The sequence below is a fragment of the Numida meleagris genome, chromosome 18 (assembly GCF_002078875.1).
Source record: "Numida meleagris isolate 19003 breed g44 Domestic line chromosome 18, NumMel1.0, whole genome shotgun sequence".
Classification (NCBI taxonomy): Eukaryota; Metazoa; Chordata; class Aves; order Galliformes; family Numididae; genus Numida; species Numida meleagris.
This window is the reverse complement of record NC_034426.1, coordinates 10,118,093-10,139,365: the sequence shown is the minus strand read 5'-3', so window position 1 is coordinate 10,139,365 and position 21,273 is coordinate 10,118,093. Positions and strand designations below refer to the sequence as shown.

General features: G+C 38.4%; 1 protein-coding gene across 10 annotated transcripts in view; it reads right to left on the bottom strand.

Annotated features, from left to right (window-relative positions):
- PITPNM3 (PITPNM family member 3) overlaps positions 1,354-21,273 on the bottom strand; it is a 58,175-nt gene continuing 38,255 nt past the window's right edge. For 8 of the 10 annotated variants that reach the window (XM_021415671.1, XM_021415674.1, XM_021415668.1 and 5 more), the window contains 11 exons: positions 20,597-20,766; positions 19,523-19,693; positions 15,932-16,117; positions 15,074-15,222; positions 12,369-12,485; positions 11,194-11,310; positions 9,271-9,419; positions 7,852-8,001; positions 6,807-6,990; positions 6,276-6,404; positions 1,354-5,886 (listed from right to left, as the gene is read on the bottom strand). In XM_021415671.1, coding sequence (XP_021271346.1) covers positions 5,578-5,886; positions 6,276-6,404; positions 6,807-6,990; positions 7,852-8,001; positions 9,271-9,419; positions 11,194-11,310; positions 12,369-12,485; positions 15,074-15,222; positions 15,932-16,117; positions 19,523-19,693; positions 20,597-20,766 — 1,831 coding nt within the window. In that variant the 3' untranslated portion in view covers positions 1,354-5,577. The remainder of the gene's footprint in view (positions 5,887-6,275; positions 6,405-6,806; positions 6,991-7,851; positions 8,002-9,270; positions 9,420-11,193; positions 11,311-12,368; positions 12,486-15,073; positions 15,223-15,931; positions 16,118-19,522; positions 19,694-20,596; positions 20,767-21,273) is intronic. The other 2 variants (XM_021415670.1, XM_021415669.1) reach the window with 2 other exon arrangements.

The window sequence follows — 21,273 nt, the reverse complement described above, 5'->3', positions numbered from 1 at the left end:
ACCTCCACCCTCTAAACAACGATATGCAATTTTAAAGGTAGCTTATTGGGTTAAATAAAAATAGAACATAAACTGTTATCCCCTTACCTTGGGCTTAATCTAAAAGGAGGGAGAGAGGGAATATCAACACCTTACTTTGATTCCAGAGTCCATGACACAGGATTCTAGCTGCTCCACGACATTTCCTATTTCTGAAGAAAGAGCTCTCTTCATCCAGAAAAGTGTTATTATTTAAAAAAAATGGAATTTCGGATTATAAATAGAAACCCAAAGTTACAATTGAACGATTAAACAGCACTGAAGTCAAATTACTTTGTTAAAACCACAATTTCTACTGAAGCTATGAACACAGATCATAAGGAATCACTACTCTCACAGAAGCCAAGGAGGAAAGCTGGAAATGTTTGTGCTTAGGGAATTCTATCTTGTACCAGCGCCAGATGAGAATGAAAAGTGCCACTTTCTCCCCTGCATGACTGAAATGAACAATTCAATGCAGAAATCTTGATTTAAGATCCTTGTTTTTCAAGCTGAAACCAGAAGAAATTATGAAACTGCACTATACAATCTCTTCTCTCTCCACTATTAAGACAACAAGCTTATTAAGAAAGGGTCCACATTTGCATTGTCTAGTACTTTTATAACATACTCACCATCTGTGGCTTACACGCAAAAGGAGGAAAAATGTGGAAAATCCTATCTGTTCAGTAACAATTTTTGCAGCAGTTACAAATTATAAAAGCTGAAAATACCTTTGGTTTTCCGGTATAATTAAAAATGCTTTCAAATGAAGTTTTTAACACATTTAGGTCAGGAAACAATATAAAAGAAGGAGAAATATCATTTTTCTTTTCTGAATGTATACACTGTGAAATACATGATAGTACTACAGCCCTAACCATTGGGGATTTACTTAAATACGTACATTAATAGTGCCATGATCTTGCAGCGTGTAAATGGGACGTGTTCACTAACAAAAGCAAAGAGGCTATTCTGCAAAACAGTGGAGCTTCACGATAAATGTCACTGTTCTTATTTTAACTGTAGATGAAAGTATCAAGATTATTTCTCTGTGGTTTCCTGATAGCTGCACTTCTACATAACGAGTAAGAAGTTTTAATTTTGTTTAGAAATGACCTCCCTATGCAGTAGAGAAGTGATATGTAAGAATTAAGACTATTTTCATCCAAACAAATCAAAATAGCAGCTCTCATGAATCCCTAAGGAACAAGAGGAACGATCAATGCCATGTTGATCTTACACTTAGATTTTTTTATGCAGAACAAACCATGCCACAAAACCAAACAGGTGTAATTTAGTCAAGCAAGAATCTGTTCCAAGAGCACTAGAGTATGCAAATACTTTTTTTTAATTGAAGAAACAGCCACTGTTAAAAAAAATTACAATTTTGCTGTGAAAGCAGAAATAGAACTTCACTTAAGGTAGCTTTCAATAGTTACACACATACAAAATACACCACAGTGTAAATGTGTGCTTTCACAATATCTCAGATATTTCGATAAGTCTAAAATGGCTACTGAACACAGTTTTTTTTTTTAATTTTTTGTTTGATTTAATACAGTAATTTAAAACTGGGTATACATCAACAAGGCAGAGAAGTAAGCGCTTTCAAGTATGGCCTACTTTGTATTGATTTGTATTACCACTTCAGCACTCACTCACTGAAATAACAGCTTTGTGTTTCACAGTTTCAATTCTGCTTCTTCTATACAGCAGATCAAGCGTTAAGCGCTTCTCGGTAATATACAGCTTCTCTGCCTGTTTCCCTTCTGTGGAGAGGCTTCAACACTTCCACAGCCCGTAAGGTTAAAGAAAGCTGAATGTACAGAGAATGCAGCAGTGAGGAGGGGTGTAATTAGACAACTGAAATACTGTAAGATCATGCTCAACCTCAGTGAATGGCCTGCTTAGGACAACTAAATCTCTGCGATAACTGAAGTGAAACTGTAATCCAAATGCAAAGTGAATACCCGTGAACGGCCACATGCGGTTTTATGTAGACAAAGTATAAAACCAGAGCTCTGACTAGAAGCAAATGTTCCAGGAGAAAATGGGATTAAAAAAATATGCTGTGAAAAACTAGTGCTTCATGAGGGATTGTCCCAAATATAACTGGTGAAAAAAAGGCCAAAAAAACCCCCAAACCTAGGGTTTCAAAGTAATTGAAGTCCCCAGTCACAGCTGCAGAGCACTGAACTGCCAACTTAGTTGTGAGATGCCTAAATCACTACTACCTCTTTCATAGTCTTATCTCCAAACAAAAGTTTTGTACCATTTTAGTGGCAGCTGGCTAGTGCTTTCAGAAGAAATACATCTGATGTTTGTGAAGATAAGCTCCAAATAAGCATGAAGCCTTAAACTCCAAAGCCTTAGACTCCAAACTGATGCCTGCATCACTATTTGTCAAAGTGCTCAGAGGCAAGCTATCAGGCGATAAACCATTCTATCCTTGAGCATTAAGCAGTGTTGGCATTATGCAACGACCACATCAGCTCCTGTAGGAAATGAAGCTTGGGAAAATGTTTCCAGCTGAATTTCAGTACTATGTTTAGAGACTGAAATTGTTACTGCTTTAAATCAAACACAAATAATATCATTTGTTTTACTACTTTTAGCTCATAATATACTTTATATACATACATAGAAACCAACACAGTAGCTAAAAAAAAATAAATAGCCTGGGAGATTTATCTAACCTTGTATTCAGATGCAAAGTCTTTTAACAACAGTCACAGAATAACACACAGATCTCTCTTTTGAAAGGAAGTAGGTCTTTCTATGATAGCAACTGAAATCAGAAAATGGATTTTGGCATCTCCTGGCTGGCAGAGGTAGACAGCTAAAGCAGAATTAGTTTTGCTAATACTAGTGGGTATAGTGATTACTATGAGGAGACATCCTACCCAGCACCCAGTGCTTAAGGAAGTAAGCTCACATTCTGCAGTCAGTGTTGACTTTAGGTCCTCTAAGCAAATTCCAAATTTGCCCTTTGCGTTCCTCCACTTTTCAATTCATTCAGCTATTTAAAACCATCAACCAAGAGCATGCTCCAAGTAGTTATATTCCATTGGGCAAGAGTCAAAACTGACAGTCATCGCAACACAAGAAGAAAGAATGTTTGTTTTCCTAGGAGGCTGCCAAGACTGCTCTGCAATATCAATTACACATTGGTCATACACTGGGCTACTGTGGCTAGTCTTTTCAGAGGATGTACTCTGGGCATCTTTTTTGTCGCTACCTGTTAAAGCAAGATAGATTTGACAGGAAAGAAGCACAGATATAAACATCAGATGTGCATTTTTGCTACCTGCTTTTTTTCTTTCCTAGATCAGCAACAGGAAAGAAAACCTCATCAGTACAATAAGTAGCCTTCACTGCTCTAACACCTTCTCTAGTACCTGTGCAAGCAGTGAACTGACTGGAGGAAGATAGAGTACACTCTCTGGTATACCTTGCGCAATCTCCTCCTAGCTGCAGAGGCTACAGAAAGAAATGGACACAATCAGAATTAAAAAAAACACAGTGGACCATGACAGAACACTGAAAACTACTTCAAATTTGTGGCTTAGAGCTGTGAAATTACTCAGAAAACTTTTGTAAACATGAAGACTGCTTCAGCGTAGTTCATTAAGCTTTTGCAGCTGACTACCTTGACAGCAGAGCATAGAAACCCCAGCCTCCAGTAACGTAAGTTACCTCTTCCTAATGAATGCAAACTACTAAAGTCTTAATATCCTTCCTAAATATTCAGCAAAAAAAAAAAAGAAGCATTATAAAAAACAACTGATGTGCCAGAAATCTTTCAGGATGTCTGGAATAGGTAACTAAGAAACTTGCCAAGCGATAAGCTTAAAAAAACAATGCAAACTTCACCATTTATGTACTAGTTTGCTGGCTGCCTTTTAAGACAAAAGCCACGTAACTGTCCTTCAAAAAGCACACTGAAACTTTTATGGGAAAGGGAGTTATTGCACTGTCATCATAGTTTTCCATTGCATTCCTTCTTTGTTTTACATACTGATTTTGAAATCATTAACCAGCAGGCTTGTTTCTGTCCCAGCTATATATTAGGAAAACCTAAAAGGGAAGGCGGAGATGACAACATCCTCCCCCTGGTGCCAAAAAACTGGAGGAGAGGGAGAGAAGTCAAAACAAACCAAATCCAGAAATAGCTTAAGAAATCACCTGTTGACTTCAAGCATTCTCAGGGCCAACAGTCTGATTTTAACTTTAAAAGAAAACAGTTTTTGTGCTCTAGCAACTTCACTGCAGGTTTTGAAACATGCATCAGTTCTATCACAAAAGTTATCTTGGTGAATTTAGCGTAGTGGAAATAGTTGCATAAAGAACCAGCAAACTGCAGCTATGTTAAACTAACTACAACATTTAGATTAGAACTATTATCACTTAGGGAAAACTTCACACATTTTACTTCTAATAAGTTCACTGAGAGATCTAAGAGAAATCAGAAGGAAAACATACATTTGGCACCTCCATTCTTTGAAGCTCAACGGTTGCAATTTTGATTGCTATAGATTGTCTTAGCAGAGCACTTGCTGTAAAGCCTAAGAAGGTAAATAATTTACTCCATTATCATTTATTACTTTTTTATCTTGCAGTTTAAAGATTCTAGTTAGAATAATTGAAAAAGTGACTGCTCTGCAGTTTGCAGACCCCTTAGTAAAAAGGCTCCCTTAAGGCTTCCATCTTAGGATCTGTGTCTCAGACTGAAATGGTCAGAGACCTCTCCTTACACGCAGTTCACACATTTTACACAGTCACCAAGTTTCACAAAAATCACACTGTTGTGTACATTTGCACATCACTTTGTATACAGCAACACTAACTACTTCAAACTGTGGCAGAGATGTTTATTCCTAACATTAAACATTTACAATTTGGTTCACAGGCAGAGTTCTATTTACTTGATGTCCAGCACCTTATACAACATGAGTGCCTATATTAGCATCTGTTGACCAACAGTATAAGCTGAAAGGAAATCTTGGGCTTAAGGCACCCAAAAAGCATCTTGCTGTACAAATTCTGATGACCCAATTGTTGTACTCTCACCTCTGCTTCCCTTACAAATGCATCGCTTTATCAAAAGTGAACTGGCAACAGATGAAACTATTTCATGTTTTAAGTGTAAACTTTCTCTGTAACCTATGGGATCTACTGTTTGTATTGTTTTGGGTGCAGCTAGTTAGTTGATACTACAGTCCTCCTTTTGAGTAAAAAGCCTGTGGCAGCTTTTTCTCTTATTGCACATTTTATTGTATCTGTTGTAAAAAATAACTGGAGACTATTTTTTTTTCCTGTTGCTTTAATGTTTTAAGCACTTGGGATAGTTTTAGATTGTTTTAAAATTTCCTAATACGTCAAGAGAACAAACTGGAAGTTCCCTGGTTGGTGTCAGAAGGCATTTACCAGAGCAGGGAAGACTCTGAGGTACAGTTTCCACTCTACACCTCCTAGTCTGAGGATGCCTAAATACTACCTTTGAGGCATGACTACAAGTTAAATGGAGGGCATCCAAAATCTACAGCCTCAGGCTTCCTAGGGAACAGATTCAAATTTGTGGACTCCACCCCTAACCCAAGCAATGGAGGGCAAATGCCTGTCATGATCTTTGTCTGACTCGGGCTGGCTCTGGGCACGCTCTGGTTTGGGGTTCGAAGAAGGTGGGTCAGGTTGCTGTACAGACATAGTCCTGCGGAGATGGTTTCTCTTGCGCAAAAATTCAGGTTGAGAGTGGAGGCCAAAGCTGCCTTTTCTCAAGATCATCCGAGAGTTGTTCTTTTTGGGTCGCGAATGAAGACTGAACTCCAGTGAGGCCAAGTGGGCTGCATAACCCTCACTGAGGAACTGAAATATAAAGGAAAAAAAAAGGGAGTGACAAATTACTGCTGCATCAACCTATGGACTCTATGAGGAGTTCAGGTCCTATCTTCGGCAACCTAGTTAGCGATATACACAAGAATAGTATTAGACTCCTCTTGCTTTTATTTTCCATGAACTGTTCAATTTTGTTGTTCAGGAATATACTACGCATGTGACCATTCAATTCTCTTTATAATTCACTCTGCCATAAAATGCCTCCTCTCAGACCAAAACTGCTTTTTTTCCACTGAAATATTCTCCCTGCTCTTTATTTTGTGAGTCTGTACATGTATATGTGGGCATGAATAAATTCACACAGATGCGTTTCCTTGCTTCTCCAAAGACTTCCTAGTTAAGTTGCAAGAGTTACTTACTTGACACTGTGCCTGGTATTTCTTTGTTGATCGCCCGACTATGTAGATCTGGGATGGTGACAGAGCCAAGACATTGTAAACGGAAATATCCTTTGTTGAACCATACGCAGCACAGATTTTGATGTGGCACTGAAACAAATATTACTTCCAGAGTGAATGCTCCAACTACCGAACAGCATACATTACAGGGATGGAACTTGTTTTGCATTGAAGCAGCAGATAAACTCACCCTTAACACTTCTGTAAAGCCCATGCAGCTAAATCTGTCTGCCTGAATGACAGCAGAATTATGGATAGGCAGGCAGGAGAGAACAAGTCATTTTTTTATTTGTAATACTATATGCCAGGAGGTCCATTTGGATGTTTTATTAGCTGCCTTTGCTCTTTAGAAAGTGAGAAAAGACATGAGGAATGGCAAAAACACAGCAGCAGTAGAACTTACTGTTCCAAAGGAAGAGAGAGCTCCTACTTGAATGAATGACAATTTCTAGAAAAAGGTTTCAGGAATATCAACAGGTTTCTAGTACATACCTCTTGCATGAGATTCCGTAGAAAAATAGTCTTTTGTCGCAGTGGGTCATGAACAAGTCCATCAGAGAAGAAGATCATTCCTTGAGGGAAGTTGTGTTGAGATAACCATGAAACCACACGCTGCTTTTGCATATCTGGACGGCCAGTGATATAGATAATCAGATATCCTAGGTCCTGCCAATGTCTGTCACAAGCAACAGATAAATTATATAGGTGCAGAAAAATAAATTAATGCCCACAGGTCAGGTCAGTATTTCTTTGCCCAGCACAGACCCAGTCAGAGGTCAGACAAGATATTTCAACAGGTGTGAATCAACATGCCTAAGCATCTGCACATATTGAGAAATGATGTAATAACTTCTACATCTTGAGAGAGATGGAGAAAACCAAGCAACAGTCCAGTCTCATACAGTAAGTTATATAAAACTTAAAAGCTATGAACTCGAGCTACATCTCAAGTTCCACTACCTTTGAAATTTATGAGATTCCCTGTGATTTCTGCTGTAGGAAATGGAAAACTCTTGAAAACTGGCATCCCTCCTTTCCCATGCGAGCTCCAAAACAAGCGCTGTATTTCCTTGCCCACTGCAGCACCACAAGAATTGCAAGACTGAATTCAAACCCTTTTAACTTTTCCTCCAGAAAATGCTCTTGCACTCAAGGCACTTTATTATTCAGGAGCAGAATTACGCCCTTATTTGAAGCTGACAAAACATAAAATACAGTCTTTGCTAATCACAGTAACAAATGGAATCATTATTAATTCGTTACAGACGCTTTGTTTCTTGAGAATATGATGTTAATCTTTATGCAACTTAACATACAAATTGCGAAGTGAACCACAGCATTCTAAGATTCCTCTGAAAACCAAGAATAATTGTTGTCCAAGTAAATACAGAAACATATCTGCAAAGCATGCTACCCTTTAAAAGAATTTTTGTATATTTAGTAAGAAAAAAAAAATCTATCCTGCCCTCTTCCCTCCTATTGCATTCAAACAGAAAAGTTAGAAATTTACAAAGTGAAGCATGCAAACTATACTCACCTTACAACATCAACGGCCCCAGCTCGGACTTTAGGGTCACTTCCCATTATCGAAACACTTGCTGCAAATGAACCATCAATGCTGAATACAACACATTCCATTCCTCGGGGCAACACAGTCAGGTAGCTCGTGGCACTGCTCTGGTCACCTCTAGAGATTAAAAACAATACATACTTTTTAAAAGTGAGAATATTTTATGCATGTTCTAGTTAAGAACTTGTACTAGATCTCTCTGGATCTGCAGCTTCAACAATCTCTGTTAAACAGGGCTTTTCATTTCAGTTTTTTATGGGGAAATTAAAGCCTACACTTTTAGGAAATAACTTTCTAAACAAGAAATTTCAAAGCTGACTTTAATAAGACATCACATTCGTACAAATATATGATTTAGTTCAAACAAACAATACTGAAGAACTTAAAGGTTGAATATTGTCCATATATACACACAGATAATACATTAATGCTCTGTGTACATACATGTATTTTGCACAGAAATTAGCTATATTTTTCCCCCCCCCAACAGTCTATAATTATGGCAAATTATTAGCAGCTACAACAGAAGAACTGATACACATCATTTATTGGCATCCACCTGCTTATAGACATCAGCTTATCTCTACTAGAATTTTATTAAACATAGGAATTTTTAAAAGGACAGCTTACCCTTGTCCTGCACCTGTGCCAACAAATTTTATTTCACAACATTTTCACTCTTCATGCTTGACTTACCACAGAGTTGGTTTGTGGTCTGTTTGTTTTTTAAAGTGCTGGAGAGCCAGGAGAATTAGTTTTAATGAACTGTTACTTTCAAGTGCTGTTTTCTTCCCCCAGTTTTAGAATAAACATGCTCTTATAGAATTGTAGTATATAATTCTGAAGTATAGAATTAAAATGACGCTTACGATCAGCCTGCCATCAACACACAAATAGCTGGCTGAGAAGAAGGCAGTACATGCTCTACTGGTCATTTCAACAGGAAAAGCTTATTGAAGAACACACAGCCATACCCTTCAGTAATCTTTTCCCCAGTGAAGAAACTCTGAAGTAACCCAAGTCACACACTTGCCATAAGAAGACTGATTACAGTCATTTGGTCTCCCTAATTTCTCAAGTCCAAATGTCCCTAAATTAAATTGAGGGTTTATGTTGCAGGAGGAATAAAACCCACTGGACTGAACACCTTTAAGCTGGCCAGTATGCACACAGTCACTGCTTCAAATCTAATAAAGAAGATAAATAGAACTGTCACTGGAGACTTGAGGCACAAAGAAATTAAATCATTTGCCTAAGGCCACACAGAAGTCTGCATGATCTAGAACTGACCAAAATCCCCCTCCATGCCCTCTTCAATCCTACACACTAATGTCTTCCTGATCACAAGAGCCCATAACAGCTGTAGTTTCAGCTTGGAGCTATTACCTGACCACCATTTTGATGGGATACACACCAACTCTCAGTCTCCTCTGTTTGGGTATGCTGTAGGATATCCGGCCACTGCTGTTGGATATCTCTGTGTCAAAATACACCCACCTACCAGAAGATGGCTCAGTCATTATGAAGATATCAACCTGCAAAACCAACACAACAGTCATCTGGTGTGATAGTGGGCAATATGCCACCTTAGGAACACGGCATGCCAAGCCTTCATCGTGTTATTATCTTCATTTGTGTTTTGTATCCAAAGCTTGCAAGGAGGTTTCAAGGAACCTCAAAACTAAAAACTTCCTCACAACTAGAAAATGCTTCCTAACACACAGTACAAGAGCTCATTAACAAGACCAAGTGTCGGGTCCTGCCCTTCGGCCACAACAACCCCAGGCAACGCTACAGGCTCGGGGCAGAGTGGCTGGAAGACTGCGTGGAGGAAACGGACCTGGGGGAATTGGTCAATGCTCAGCTGAACATGAGCCAGCAGCGCGCCCAGGAAGCCAAGAAGGCCAATGGCATCCTGGCTTGTATCAGAAATAGTGTTTCTAGCAAGAGCAGGGAAGTAATTGTCCCTCTGTACTCAACATTGGTGAGGCCGCACTTCAAGTACTGTGTTCAGTTTTGGGCCTGTCATTGCAAGAATGACATCGAGGCCCTGGAGCGTGTCCAGAGGAGCACAACGAAGCTGGTGAGGGGTCTGGAGCACAGGCCTTATGAGGAGCGGCTGAGGGAGCTGGGATTGTTCAGTCTGGAGAACAGGAGGCTCAGGGGAGACCTTATCGCTCTCTATAACTACCTGAAGAGAGGTTGTAGTAATCTTGGGGTCAGCCTCTTCTCTCATGTAACTAGCGATAGGATGAGAGGGAACGGCCTCAAGCTGTGCCAGGGTAGATTCAGGCTGGACATGAGGAAATACTGCTTTTCCAAAAGAGTGGTCAGGCACTGAAATGGGCTGCCCAGGGAGGTGGTGGAGTCACCAGCCCTCGAGATGTTCAAGGAATGTTTAGACATTGTGTTGAGGGACATGGTTTACTGAGAATCTACCTCTCACACTATTGGGATAGGTGGACAGTTGGACTGGATGATCTTGTAGGTCTTTTCCAACCTTGGTGATTCCATGATTATTGCCTTGATCAATTAAAGCACTCAGCACTGAAGGTATCAAGAAAATATAGATCTCAGGAATTTAGCAGCAACCTCAAAGCAGAAAAAAGATCATTTAAGTTTGTGTGTTAAGTTTTTGCATACTAAACCTGCAGAACAGGCAAAGTGAAGCATTCATGCTTCTGTTTTACCTACAGCTCAGCAACATTGCTACGTTAATTTCCATTAAAAATTCTTAGCCTCACTGAATGCGGCTAAATGAGTTCACTCAATATTTATTCGGCTTTGTTAGCTTTAAACTTGGCTACTGCAGGCAGCTTTAGGAGCACAGACAGTTCCAGCTACGTCACATTACTAAAATTCTAAAACTAATCTTTATTCTTCCATGTATGAGAAACAGCAGCTACCTAACCTCTAGAATCCCAGTTCCTTTATCTAGTTCTTTTACCATGAAAGGAGAATATTCACTTTTCTTTTAGTGACTTGCCAACTGCTATTAAATTCTTTTTTGTCCTTGCTCAAGTTAATAATCTCCAGTAGGTGGTGCAAACAGGTGACAGGCTCAGAAATCACTGCACTGCATACTCTTCATTAACCAGAGGAGATGGCCAACATCATATAAAAAGGATTATAGCTGGAAAAAAATGCAATCTACCAAAGTGTGCTTACAGCATGGTGGGATGCTAGTTATGTACTCCCCCTCACTGAAAGGCCTCCGCTATTATGAACCACATGTGCGTTACATTCAACAACTATCTGTATTATATGTCAGTTGAGGAAAAATAAGGAAACAGAATACTCAGTCTTTACCTTTTCACCTGTTAAAGCTACCATGTCCAGAGGCCCATACATAAAGCGTCCAACTAGTACCTGAGGTCCATCTTCTGCAGCAATTACATCATTTGCTCGATGATTAGCAGTCACATTCTGAAATGAGACCGAAAGATGGGAAGCGTTTGTTTTTATGTAAGGCCATTGTCTCTACTATGTTGTTATGAACAGTGATAAAGAAACACAGTCCCAGTGTGTTTGAGGAACATCTCAGCATACCTTAGAGCACCTAACAAAACTGGGCTTCTATTTCACCAAGAGCCAGGACCCCGTTAACGGTGTGTTACTGAATAAAGACTCCATTGAGAACACCCAAGATGACAAAGTAAGGGAGTACTTTTAAAGACATTCCAACTATATAGGAGAGTACGCTTAAGGGAAGGCCGATTATCTTTCAATACAAGTGGTGCCATAGAGTCACATTATTATATGCAAGACATTCATCCTGTGAGGCACCTCCACATATTTTTAGTAACCAGAATTTTTTTATTTTTATATCTTTTTATATTTTTTTTTATTTTTTATTAAAAAGCAAATCTTCCCAAAGAATGCTTTAACTGATATCAGTGCTGAAAAAATATCTGCAACTTGGCACTACTTTCAAACTGAGTATAAATTTTAGCATATACTGGACACAAGCTTTTGCTGATGATCATGCTTCACCCTGTTGTGCACTTGCGTTCTGGAGTGCAAACCAGCACTTACAGCGTTATTCAATACTTGCTAAACAGTTATCTAAAACTTAGTAGGTCATTTTGCTACACGAAAAAATAGTCAGAATCCTAGTGACTTCCAAAAGAAATTTCACAATATGCGAATTTTTTTTCATTTATTATTTAAGCTTGTGGCAACTAAAGAAAGAAGAAAATATTTTTTCTTGGGTCATGAATTCATCCAGCATGTAAGAAAACAGAAGAACAACCAGTGCTTAACAGGCCCTTCTGTTATTTAAACATACACATCTGGAAAAAAACCATATTCCTAATGATAAACCAAGAATAAATTGCTCCTCTTTCCTAACTGTTAGTTCGCCTCTGGACTACATCAGTAGTTTTCAATTAAGCAAAATTCATGCTTTGGGAGACTAGGCTCCACTTAAATTGCTACCCAACACAATTTCTATAGCTGCCCTAGATATTCAGATTTATACTTACTCTCAATTTGACATGTGTCCTCTTGCGTAGCCATTTTTCTCGTGGATTGGATGGGCTTAGTGTTGCTGGATCCAGGCTATCATTTTCTTTGAAATTTACATTTTCATACCTCATTACCTGAAATGATATTAACATTCTAAAAAAACTGAGTGCTGCCTGGGGAGCCCTGCACTTCACAAGGAAAGGAGTATACCACTGTCCCAGCTGAGTGACATTGCAGACCAAACAGCACAAGCAAAACAGAAAGAGGTACAGGCCATATTGTTACACTAAGTGCTGGCCAACAGAGCAAAAGTAGCTTATTCATCTGTAAGGGTAAGTTGAGGTATTAAACGGCTTTTCCATCAGCAGCACAGCTTGCATGTTCTTAACATTAAAATCCTTCCCTTAACCACACAAATCCAGAGAAAACGATGAAAACAGGATGACATCAAGAGATAGTCACATTGTTTCCTCCTTACTAAGTCAGTAAGGCAGCTCAGGACCACAGAAGTATTTGTTAATGTCCTTTACTGAACAGAGGTCAGATTCCTGACACCACCTGAGTCGATTCCCTGTACTTAAACCCAGACAATGTTTCTCATCACCTTCTGGATATAACTCATCACTGCAAGAGGCAACAGGGTCAGGATTTAGCTTATGGCTAGTAACATCTGAGGGTAACAAGACTGTAATTTGTGGACATGCAGAACCCAATAATATCACGCAAACTACATTTTCTTATGACATAAATACCACACACAACAAATTTGCACGTTCAACTCAGATATCAGTGCCAACTGGCAAATTTCAATAAGTCAGGGCTTGTGGTTCCATAATAGGACCATGGATAGCATGAAGCTACTTCAATTTGAATGAGAAATAGCTTAGTCTGTCCATTTCAAAAAGTAGTAGAAAATGAATCATGGTGAACAGCTGGCTATGCTGAAGTTTTCCATACAGCGGTTTCCACCCTTGGTGCCCTCTCTGGAATGGTGGCCTGAAATCCCTTTGAAAGCTGTTTTGTATTAAGTTTGAGTAAAATCCTGCTGCACTCAGTTTTAGCAAAGCTAATTGGCTTGCCACTGATCAGAGTAATCCTAAGAGATCAGTGTCGTTTTTAATAAATTGTCATAAATTCCATTCACCAGAGGGCAAGTATAGGAAATATATATGCATGTAGGGCATTCATGAGTCAGTAGCCTTAACCTTAACATCCAGCAAGGCAGAATGTCCAGCACATGCTGGAATTAACCAGTCTTTTATGCAGTGCTGCAAGCTCACATTATTACTTTAGAGGCATGTTCCAAAATGCTTGAATGTACATGTATTTTAAGCTTTAAAAAATGCAAAAGCTTTAATGCACATATAAGACTCAATAAGATATAACACTGCAACGTAACACAGATGCACAGAATGCAAGGAAAATAAATCAGGAATGATTACTGATAGACAAGCATGCTTAGAGAGGCACACAAAAGAGAAGATGCAAAAACGTTCTGATGGATTTAAGCTATGAACTAACAAAAAAAAAGTCCTGAGAGAAAGGAAGAGATGACAAAGGTATTTAGAAAGCTGTAAAGGAGAGCAAAAACATCTATGTATAATTATCTAAGGCCCCCAAAGAGAAAAAACAGATCTGGATCTTGCCACTTCCAGTAGAAACTTCTCTAGCTGGAAACGAACACCAAATAAGCTTCCTGTTCAGGAGGTTGTTCTGGTTCATGAAAAACTGCTCAGCAGCTTTTGCATTGCATTGATTATGGTGGGACTAGTTATAAACAAAGTTTATTTACAGTAGCTTTAAAAATACAGCACTGCTCAATGACACATTTTTAATGGAATTAGATATTCTAAGGGATGCTTTAAAAGGACAGCAAGAGGTTGAAGTAATCTTAGAATTTCATCAGTTTAAAATATTGATCAAAACTCAGCAAGTGATCTTGTTATCAGCCAGATCCTCTGCTGCACACTCCACTCACCAACTGGCCTACAACAATGGGGCCTATATACAGTTGCACAGTACAACACAGCAGCAGTTTTGAACTGATGGAAACTCATCTAGCAAGCTCCCATTTCCCTGGAGCTACTAGATGACAGAATTTAAGCCACTGACACCACCACAGAAAGCAGGAGATGGAAGGACTTAACACTCTGAGACCAGCCAAAAGGAGATGTGAGAGCAGCAAGCACACTGACATGTTCCCAACTGATTTAATCAAGAAATATGACAGTGCAGTTTTCTGCACTATTCTCTTGACCATTTTCCAGGCAGCAGCTGTTTCATCATTCACTGAATATAAAAGATACACCGACTTCTGGGTTAATCCAAATTAAAATGTTTATAACTGGATTCTACAGGAGGGTCATCTTGGCTTCTTGGAGAGATACTTGTACTGCAGGTCACACTCAAATATCACTGAATTATTTTCAACTTAGGTGAGATTTCTCAACCTCATCACTTTGTCTAGAGGTCACAGCATGAATTATCCCCAAGTCACTGACAGCTGTGATCTAAAAACTGAAACAATAGGAATAAGAGAGACATCACATGCCTTAGAAATTAATTCTGAGGAGACAGTGGCTATAAACACACTAGTACAGTTACAGGAGAGACTGGTAACTGAATAGTCTTTTCTTATACACTTCAGTCTCCTCATTTTTCCCTATTCCCTCTAAATTAGAGAAGTTCTTTCATCGTGGAGAGAGAGAGAAAGATCAACAACCTGTCTTAAAATGAATGCCACAACATCTGTTGATTCCCAGTAGCTGGCGTGGAAAAGATGTGGCAGGGCCACAGTTGGAAACGCTGTCAGGACATCTGGACAATACAAGGCATAATCAATCCGCTTTGTTCCCCACCACTTGGCAGTAACTACAAAGAAAAGCATCACATTTCTAAAAGATGTCTTCTTAACAAATCTCCTGCTGTTTAAACATAAACTAGATAACAGAATGAAGCCTTTCGCTTTTTTAATACTGACATTTAGAGTCTGTTGAAAGCATCAATCTAACACAAAAGTTCTGTTTTCACTGACTGCATCATCCCTTGACGTTCTGCTGTCTAAATGGCTTTGCAAGTTTTGGGAAGCAGAGGTCACCTCAGCACAATACCCTTTGCTTCCTGGCCCCCAAGAGGTGTACAGTGAAAGACTAGTGAAATTTAAGATAATACTATATAGCAGGAATTGTAAATGCTTCCCAAATAGAGACTATAGTATTAATATAGCATTACAGACTGTAAAAGAATATAATGATCTATAGCACTTTGAGTAACGATTCTTATCTACGTATATTTCTTCATGCTTGGAGCATGATTCTAAACTCAAGTTTGTATGAAACCCTTAACTATGACTGTCACCTTAATATAAACGTCCACATAAAGGACTTCATTTCTATTACTTTACTTATGTTACTATGAACAGTAGAGCAAGCTAAATTGTGTTATTTAAAAAACACAGCAACTTAGGCTGCTCTCATTCTCCTCAAATTTCCAAGAAATTAGTTTTCCTACTAAACTTTTCCACAGAAATGATGTAGCGGGAATGGCTTTTGCTATGCACTTTGCAACAAGCTTTACTCACTGTTGGTGAGGCATGCAGATGACAAGCTCTCTGCTGACCCTGAGTTTTCACTGTTTGTGCTGGCCAAGCTCAACCTTCTCTCTTGGTGCTGAGATGTGTTTGGAGATTCAGAACTCTCCTGAGAGTGAGTTATGTTCAAAGAGCTGTTCTCAAGGAACAGAGCACTGTAGTTTTGGATAGCATCACCTGCAGGTTATAGAAATAACAGATAACAAAATAAAGAAAAACAAAATATCACTACTAACAACAAAAAAGACAAACACCATGGCTTTGAAATTATTTTTGAAATATATACACATAATACATATTTATCTGAGAAGAGCTTTTCTTCTGGTAAGAGCTATGCAGCCCTTGGAGTCTGTGACACTTCTCTTGTCTTCTTCAAAACATGAAGAAAATGATTAGAAAACTCACAGAGTTTATCAACTAGTTTGCACGATCACAAATGGAAAAGAACTCTCATTTATTCATGCCACCCTGACAGACGAGCTATGGGCCATGTCTACCGCATCTAAATAATTAAACAAAAGCAAGCTTTCCTCCTGCAGTGTTCTGTTACACACCTGCAGTGTTCAAAGAACAGACATGCATTTAAATAGAAATATTACTGGCAATTTTGCTGCACACATCTGCTGTACCCTGGAAAGGCAGAAGGCTCAATGAGGTACCCATGAGATGGATGTACAACGAAGTGCGCATCGAAAGTAGCTGATTCCTCTGTTTTTTCAGAAAACAAACCTCCTAGACTAAAACATAGCAAACAAAGGAAAAAGAGGATGCAGCTCCTGGGAATACTGTTATTTTGAGCTCAGTAAACATTCTCCATCTGAACAAATCAAATCAATAAAATGAAAGCATTTTTATTATTGTCAGTTTTCTTTCTCTTTTACTTCCTAAATCACCTTTAATCAGGTAGGGCAGCCCACCTTCACCTCTGAACTAAGGTTTTTGTTTAATTGCAAAGGGGGACAGAAAGTACCACTTAAAAAATTAATATACTATTAATATACTATATGCCATTTTTCCCAAAAGCCCCATGCTCAACTTCTGACTATGACAATCTATTTCCATAATTCTTCCATTTAAATAACTGAAAAGACAAACCAAAAAGACGCCTCTCTCCCAAAACAACCTTTCTCATTTCTCTGAGGGTCACTACTGACTTATCACTTAACTTACTAGTCCATTATCAAGCTTGATAAGAAAAAATAAAGGGAGATCATTTTACAAAGCTTCACCTTGGGTAATTATGATAGTTGCAGCAAAGACAAAGTAGTAAAGCAACTTCCTCAAGACACAAAATTCAGTAACCGTCTCTAGACAAAATTAACAATATGCTATTTTCTTCCTACACAATTGGAGAAATATACTACTTTTAGTCCTTGAATTCTATCCACCCATAATGAAGAACACCAGCTGGGTCAGACACAGTCTGGACAGAAATTCTGCACATTCCTTATTAATAAAACTTACCAGGAGAAAAACGTTGCAGTTATTTTAACTGTGCTGCAAAACGAAATATCACATAGATAATCAAACACTCTCTATTAAGTTTGAACAGCTTTGCTATGTCAAACGTCTAAGATGTAGGACAGGTTGAAATGGTATTTTCAATGAACACACAATGACCATATGCCTTTAAGAGTTGACTTAAAACTTGGGGGATGTCTTACATGATTTTGCTTTACTTTATCTACTCTGTGCATAGGTAGAAGGTATACTAGATATTAAACTGACTCCTTGCTAATTTTTCTGTTGGTATACCATATATTGACTCTCCTATAAATTCAGGAAGTTGCATTTTAGTTCTATATCAAATCATTTTATTTGTTATAATCAATAACCTAATAAGGTAATTACATCTATATTAGCAATTGTACCAACAGAAGATTACAGTTGCAACTGACCAAGCAAGTACAAAAAGAGGAATAATTTTCTAGCCTAGTCAGATCCCTGTGACTGTGATCAGGGAAATTCTCTTCTAGCAGTAACTGTTTTTTCCATGTGGCTTCCAGACCATAATTCTTATCTTATATATCAGAGACACAGGAAGAGATCAGAAGATCGTTATTCTTATTTTTAATCATCTGTTCTTAAGAGAAAAAGAACAAGGAATGAGATCCTTTAATGACATAAAAGTTTATTCTGGAAGCTGTTTTTGGAAGTGTGTAAAAATAAGAGGCTGATGTAATTAAGTCTCATCATATGTCATTAAAAAACTAACATTCCAAGCTAATATCATGAAATCTCTTATTTTAAGAAATGCTTTCACAAGCCCAGTTACGAGAGAAAGAAAAAAAAACATCTGTGCAGTCAGTAGAATTATTCCAGTGTGAACTAAGAATCTTCAATTGCCAAAAGGATCTCAGAGCACTCGCGTTTTAATTGGATTTTACGTTCAGAGCTTAGGTATAAAGCAAATCAATTATTTAAGTCTGCATAGTTAAATATACAGAATAAATACAAAACCATGTTTTACCTGCAGATTATTAGAGCTCAGGATATTTGTATTGTGTCCAACAAACTGCATTTCCAGATTTATGTACTCTGCAGAAGAATCTTCGACCTAGCGCCTTAGATGAACTCCAAAAAAAAACCCATTGTTCCCAAATCACTTTCAAGCACCAGCTTCAGGAATCACGGTATCTGAAGAATTTACTTTAACAGAATAAAGCTAGTAAAATTTAGCAACAGAACGTTTTCAATTTTAAAAGCAGCCTAAGTAAAGTATTACTCCGATGACAGTTATTTAAAGCAAGCTTTGAGTTTCCAGATAGCCTGAGATACATTTCAGTGACAGAATTTTGTGCCTAACCATCGAGCATGAAAGCTCGAAGACTTGGGGGATGAGGGAACACATGTTCCCTAGTTTGGACTGTCCAGCAGCTTGGTTACTTCTCAATCAAATCCTGAGGAAAAAAACAGATCCTGAGGTGTTCCAGTAGCCTGACAATAGCGTTTGCAGACATAAGCAGGCACTTAGGAAACACGATTCACAGAAGAAGCCAGCTTCTAGAGAGCTAGCACATCCAAGCAACACGTTTACTAGAAAAAACACGTATCAGCTTTCTAGCAGGAGCGAAAAACATTAACACAAGTGGGGAGAGAAATAACGAAGAAAAGTTTTTGAAAATACAGTTGGGATGGATGAGACTGTATTAGGACTTCAGGTATTCTGAAGAATTCTGTACTAAGCAGCAAAATAAAACTAACTGCTCACAGCGAAGAAGCAGCTACAGATAAATTCAAACTTGCAAAGTCATTCAGCTTCTAAGGATAAAGTAATTGTCTCTTCTCTGGACAATGAAATCTGTTCCCAATCCTTCGCTGAACTTCTGTTGTTAGCTTTCATCCAGTAATAGTCCATTTTACAAATCCCCTTTAACACAGCAAACATCACAGAAGCTCATATATAAGAACAAAGTTTCCCCTGTCATCTTCTTTCAGTACTTGCTAAATGTATTTGTGCCATTCTGTCCCAGATTACTTATCATGCTAGCATATCTGTAGTTCAAATCCTCTTGAGCTGTGTAAGAAGAGAAACGTCAAGAAAACATTAAATAAACGGAGTTATGAAAATAGGTACTATACCTAACTGATGAGAACTTCCATCCCCCAGTGGGTATCTCTGGTATCGTGGGACACTGAATGGAGGCAGGAGATGGAATCTTTTCTCCAGCAATGGTTCAAGTCTGCAGGCAGATGGGTCAGCAGAGTGAAAGAAACTGTACACTTGGCTGCAGGCTGGGCGAACCTGACAAACTTCAATGAGAATGAAACAGAGAAAGAGAGTTTGGCACTCCACTTTTAGATTTTCAAGGAGTTTACGCATAAATATGGTTAATATGGTCTCCTGCAATCCAGACTAGCATTTATCAGGCCACGAAAAATTTAATAAAATAATTTACCTCAAGAGTAACACCTCGTTGCAAAAAAAGTTTACAGAGACATCACAACCTGAGATGCAGGCATGCAGCAGACAAGAAAACAGACAGAGGTCCCAGTCTTCCAGTGATTCTACTATGCAATAAAAAATTTCAGGAAAGCAGCTTTCATCTCTACAAATCCAAAGTTACTTTTAAAGGGCATGTTTATATATAGCCGACAGTAACTTATAAAAGTGATTGTGGCACTTCTGAGCATACAAATGTTTTCACACTCAGCACAGTACTCAAAAGAATATGATCAGACTGCACAGAGAACTACACACAAAATAGATCACTTTTGAGCAAACTCTTGCAAAAACAACTGTGTTGTTAAAAACAGCTCACAGCCAACACATCTGGGGACCAAGTTCAGCCAGGAGGCCAGAAATGAACAAGGTGAAATACAACACCAAGCACAGAGGCTATTTTTGGTATCGTTTTCAAGGACTACTCCTTGGTGATGTAAAAAGCTTCACGTTACATGGTGAGGAATATAAGATCAACAGCACAACTAATGACACGCTACTGTGAATAGGTGAGCGGTGACACCACTGGAATAAAACCCCATCATCTCATACTTTAGTATGAGCCTACACTGACATTCCCATTTTTCAGAAGAAGGAACTTAACTCGTTTCCCAGACTTTAATTAGACTCCTTTATTTACCTGCTTTTAAAATAATCTCTTTGTTTACAAAGGTCATTAACCATCCTACATTCTAATGTTAGAAAGAGCTTACCATCCAGGCTCGGCAGAACAGTACTCCTCATGGCCAGCACCAAACCAAGTGGCGATCCAAAGAGGAAGAAGTCAGACACCTCAAAATCAAACCGGCCCATGTTTACGTCTGAGAGACTGGAATTCACAGGAAGAAAGTCTGCGTCATCTTTCAACACACTTGAGTGGATGCTGAGCAAAGAAAATACACTGATTTAACCATAATGAATCCAGAGATGAAATGCATTCCCCAAATAGGTTGCTTAGAAAACTCTAGCACCCACATCTAGATCCAAGAAATATGCCTTAAACTGTAGAAAGATAATTACAGTATGGCAGCCACTTATCATGATTTCCAGTGTGGATATTAAGCTTATTACCTTTAACATACAACAGCTTTCTACAGCTAAAATACTTATCAGCAAGTTATGCAAGAACTCTGAAAACTGAAAATTACCTCTATTTCTTCTTAGCTGTATAGATGCATTTCAGCTTATTCTGAAACTTTTAATACAAATTTGAGCCTTCTCAACTTGTATTAGGACAACAGTATTAAAAAGTTACAGTTATAAGTACATAAAAAGGGTTGCTTTAATGCATTCCCTGAGATATGAAGTTTAAATTAGTGATGCTCTATACATAGCTTTTCACTTCGTAAATGATTAAAACACTTACTTCATTTCTATGCCATACATGCAT